The 5,725-nt window shown below is 30.4% G+C and overlaps 1 protein-coding gene across 1 annotated transcript; it reads left to right on the top strand.

Annotated features, from left to right (window-relative positions):
* Window positions 1–209: 209 nt before the first annotated feature.
* On the top strand, window positions 210–5,201 carry Smp_145950 (hypothetical protein; the record flags this gene model as incomplete). The annotated part of the gene is made up of 3 exons (XM_018799144.1): window positions 210–239; window positions 1,559–2,017; window positions 5,088–5,201. 3 exons carry the CDS (start codon window positions 210–212, stop codon window positions 5,199–5,201), a joined length of 603 nt encoding a protein of 200 aa, XP_018650962.1.
* Between the last annotated feature and the right edge of the window lie 524 nt (window positions 5,202–5,725).

Below are 5,725 nucleotides of genomic sequence, written 5' to 3'. Positions count from 1 at the left end.
TCGTACATAAAGGCTAAGAAAATGAGTTCTAATTATTAAAATTTTATGTAAAAAATTTATACAAAATAGGAATTGTTCCATAGTGCTTATTTGAAACAGTAATCGTAACAATAATAATGATAATAATAATAACAATAGAAATAGTTATTGACAAAAACACCATGGAAAACAAAAAAGACGAGTGTATACATTAGTATAGGAAAAATGTCATGAAAGAGAGTGTAAATCATAATGAAGGGGTAAGGATAAAATTGAAATTAAAAATAAAACAATCCCAATCTAGGCCAAAATAAACAAACATGCTGAATCTATCTCGTTTGTATACACAAGTTAGGTTAATTAGAATTGGTGCCAAGTGATTCAGCCGTATAGCGTAAACATAATCTTGCACCTTTTGGTAGATTACTAGGAAACCGATAAGCTTTAGAAATGGATAGATTGCCCTGTCCAGGTTTCTATTTTAAACACATTCCATTCTATTGAACCATCCGACCTTCTGAAGAGGAGGACGACAAGAAATGTTATCTTATTGTTAAATTTTTCTTTTCACCCAAAACTGATCGAGTTGTCGTAAGTTGGTCGTTTTGTAGTAGATAGTTAATGTGTCATCTGTGTAGCGACAGTAGTATACTGGCTTATTAAGAGTATCGTACAATGGTCCGTTTCCCAGTTTGGATAGAAAAGGATTCTATTGACATAAAGTATGCTATTTTCAACTTATAAAATAGATTCATTCAATTTTAATACTTAAGTTATTACAGCTTACGACCATACAAAACTTGTGGTTTGTTAAGATATTCAGAATCATATAAATTCCCTCTTATTGTTGCCTGCGATGGTGTATACTAGCTTACTTGTACGTGTCAAAATTTGATATTAAATGGATCTATTAAGAGATTAAAAAAACTAAAGACAAAATGAATAGAGAAGCAACAGCTCGCCATTTGCTTAATAGAACATTGGTGTTTCAAAAATTTTCAAAATATTCGATATGTAAACAGTTCCTTGTTCATTGAGTTTTATTAAGTCCATCAACACAAAAATGTTTGGATTATTTTTATCCATTCGGGTAACAATATTGCCAACTTCATATAATTGTGATAACCTCAGTTTCCAACAATTACTTAGGTAATATCGTATATCACTGCATCATTTATAAATTCTTCTACTTTCTTGTTTTCAATATCAGATTTTCTTAATCTATACCATTAATCAATTCTTTTTGTAACTATCACTAATTAACTCATAACAGTAATGCTTCACCTAAAGAGAACTATCTTTATGAACTGCTCCTTTTTTATAATTCTCCTACATTTATTTCACTTACCTAGCTTAATAGTATTCCCAATCTTGCTCAACACTTTCTTTATATTATAGTCATAAAGTATGCAAACTTTTTGCTTGAAAATTAATGTAATGGTATAGAATCAGTTGTAAATGGCGAAAGAGGATCTGTGAAATAAATTTATAGAGGGGATGATCTGTAATATACATCATTATTACTAAATTTTGAAATTCAATTAATTTAGTCAATATTTATTTTTCCATTTATCCCTAGAATAACAATACTGATGTCATTAATAACAGTAATTCTTCTATGAATACAAATTCCTGTAGAGAAACTACCCTTCATTCTGATATTTCACCTTTGTTAAAACATCAATCACTTAGACAAGAACTAAATGAACCATGCCCAAAAAAGAAATTCAAATATCAACCTAAATCATCATCTTCAATTACATGCAATGATACGTTTAAACTTGTTCAAGATTATCATAAAAGTAAATTGAAAAGTTTAAAACATAATTCAACCATTAATCGAATAAACAATAAAATGAAATGTCATTATATCCGAAATGATAAAATGAATTATGAACTAGACACAATACATAATCCTTATGTTTTCTGTTCTAATTTATCAACAAATCATCAAAAATATGCACTATGGAATAATCATCGTAAACGAATTTCTACATTAGGATCTTCTATAAGATCTAAGAAGAAGACATCACAGCATGTAACAAAATCTATGAATAGATTGAATACAAATAATTTAATAGATTTAAAATCAAAATTATTAAAAAATGAATTTTCTAATAAAAATTTACCGCCTAAAATCATAAATCCGATTCAATTTAAAACAATAAATACAGAATACTTTTCACATCAAACAGAAACTATTGGTGATAATGATAATAATAGTCAAGATTGTGACAATCTTCACGATAAAATCTTCAAAGCAATGAATACAATTCATAGTAACTATGCATTTAATTATTTTAAAACTTCTGTTAATAATCAGAATAATAACTTTGAAAATAAGATCAATGATATTTTACAGCCTTTAACTCCATCAAATGAAATTAATCAAATTGTTCATGATAGCCATCTTCTTAAAAAGAATAATTATCTAACAAATTTATCTTTATCATCATCATCATCATCTACAGCAACAACATTAGCCCTACCAACAATATCATCATCTCATTTATCGGTATTACCAATCAAATCTTTATATGATAAAGAGAAACTATGCTCAAAACAAAATAATCTATTCATACAAAGTAATATAAGAAAACATTATCATAAATTAACAGATTCAATATTCAATTATAATCCATTATATTTAAATACATTATATACAATAAATAATGATAAACCATTAGATTTAAGAAATCCATTACAAATTAATTTAAATACTAAATTATATAAAAATTATAATAATGAAATTGAAAAATTGAATTCAAATGAAATTTGGTTAACAATTATGAAATTGTTAAATAAAAAATTGAATCATACTACTCAAATGGATCAAAGTAAAAATTTTTGGGTTTTAATTAATTTATATGTTTAAAGTAATTAGTCCCTTTTGATAAACTATTGATAGTGTAATTAAGAAAACGAAGGTTATCAGAATTCTGTGATGAGATATTAGCGCAATACACTTCGAACAACCTGATCACACATATACTTGGTAAGAACATTTATATATGAAAATAAAAAGTCAACTAGACTGGAAATGGGGGTAAGAGGAGACAAGGCTAATAACAATGTGGATGTGCACTGCTGAGGAGTCCCATAATAGGACGAAACGGCCGTCCAGTGCTTCCAGGTTTTCCATGGTGGTCTAGCTTCAATTGACTCATGATTTCAACTATGAAAATACTAAATTCTCCACAAAACCCCCTCTGATTAATAATAATGTGACAACAATTTGAAACCTAATCACTCTGGATAATAAGGTAATATTATCAGGGTAGGTTTAAGGTGAGAACAAATTGTTTTTGATTACACAAAAGGGGGGGGTTTTAATTCTCGTATGGCCAAGGCTTCAATAAACCTCAATATACGCCCTTTTACACTTTTATACAACACAACAAAAGCCGAGTTAAGATAAATATTATGGCCTGTTTCGATTACATATTTGGAAATAGAGAATGATGGATGTTTTCCTCTACTCTTATTGGGTCATTTGATTCTATTTGTTCCTGCAACCATTTCGGTACATGTTCACCCACCCTAATTTTCAGATCACGATTGCACCTCCCTATGTATGTGTGACCACACATATACATTTAAATTGGTGAATGCAGTAATTTTGCATTGGTTTTCAGGAGAACCAGACATTATCCAGACATCCACGTGACAACCCAAACAGTGCAGCTCAATCCCGTTTAACAGGAGAGCCAAACACTGCCCAGGCTTATCTTGAGCAGTGCAGCTCAATCCCTCCCCCTATTTCCAGTGTAGTTGACTTTTTATTTTCATATATAAATGTTCTTAACAAGTATATGTGTGATCAGACTGTTCGAAATGTGTTGAGCTCTTACATCACATAATTATAATAATCTTCGTCTTCTTATTACGCTATCGAAATTTATATATTTAAATAAGTACATTTGATTGTGTTTATATATAAAGTTGATTATATCGAAAGTTATGCTATTGAAAGTTATTCAAAACGCCTTAAATGTAGGTTTTATGTTTATCGGACTCACTAAACAAGTCATTTCTGCAATCTAGAATAACTCCAAACTTTCTCGTTAAGTAAAATTAATATCAAGGAGTTTTAATAAGTCACGAATAGTGAGAAAAAAGTGCACCATTGAAGTTAGACATTAACACCGTTGGATGCCGGCTCAGTGGTCTAGTGGTTAAGTGCTCTGGCGTGAGACTGGTAGGTCCTGGTTTCGAATCTCGCGAGGTGGGGTCGTGGATGCGCACTGCTGAGCAGCCACACAATAGGACTAGTTGGCCGTCCAGTGCTTCCAGGTTTTCCATGGTAGTCTAGCTTTAATTGACTCATGATCTCAACTATATAATATTCAAAAATAGTCATTATCGAATAAGGTAGTCCTAAATACTACTTAACAACTACGGAAAACTGCAATGTGGTTATTTGCCCCAATAAACAGATTAAACCTGACTGTGAGAGATCTATTACCACTAATGGTAGTCAGAGTAACAGTTGATAATCATATGAATATGGTTGTAGCCTATTTTCTTACTTTTAAGCATCATTACAGCAGTTCAAATCAAAATCAGAGCTCAATTTTATTCAATATCTTCACATTTTTCATTTCACAAACACTTTTATAAATAATTTTCGGTTTGACATTGAGAGATTCCTAAAGAAACATATGCACTAACTGTACTGGATTGTGATTTTAATCAACAGTTGAAGCAAATGACTTGTTTCATATTTTACTTTAACCCAGGAATTTAGAGGTTTTTTCTTACTACTGGACCCAATACGTAACATATTTCAAGTATGAGCGATATCAATACATTATAAACATGATTACTGTAATCTACTCCAACCTTAACGCCTTCAACTGACTCTGAGAAACCAGACTTGTTTTTCAGGAGGGCAAGATGATACACTGAGTTAATCAGAAATCAGGCAAATGACAGTTACACGCGATTGGCCACTGAAGTTTTTACATTTTTTAGGAATGAGATATACACTATTGGTGATTTAATTTTCTTAGGGACAGACACATACGCATTTATGTGAGTATACATACAGAACGATTGGATTGGTCAATAAACTTCCTTTATCATTCTTACTCTTTTCACCCGAATAGCCATTGGACTCATGTATGGGAAAACGGTGTATAAGTATCGAAATCGGACATCAAATAATACAACAGTCGCCCCTGACTACCAATGGACTATTAATCTTAAAATTACTATCATAATAACTAATAGCTTAGTGTCTTTTTCAAATATCCTGTTATGTTGTCTGAAATTTAGTTTGATTTCAAAAATTGTGCACACATTACAAAAGCTCATAATGTTTTAGAATCCGATGCAACAAAACTTGACCATACTAAGGAGACTTGTAATGACTTGGATTATTTTCTTAGAGGAATTAATTACTGTATTGATTTACTGATTTCAATTTTATGGTATTAAGCCATGTATGTATGCCAAAGTTAATTTTCTTGCTGAACTTAAACACATCATCAACTTCACGAGGAATAATTTACCATAAGAAGATAACAGTAATGATATTAATCCAAATAATTACACTGAAATACTTTATCCTAACATATTCTACTCTTGATTAGAATGCAATATAAGATTTTCTTAAATACACAAATCTTAATTCATTTTGTATTATTTGTTTAAATCTTCCCATTGATGTTTAGGACTGTAATTGATCCGTCTCTTATTGGTATATGTGCCTCGATATTGTCTTAAGTTACAAGTATTATAGGCA

This window comes from Schistosoma mansoni, chromosome 3 (assembly GCF_000237925.1).
Source record: "Schistosoma mansoni strain Puerto Rico chromosome 3, complete genome".
Lineage (NCBI taxonomy): Eukaryota > Metazoa > Platyhelminthes > Trematoda > Strigeidida > Schistosomatidae > Schistosoma > Schistosoma mansoni.
Note: the sequence above shows the minus strand (reverse complement) of the source record. Positions and strands in the feature narration are given on the sequence as shown.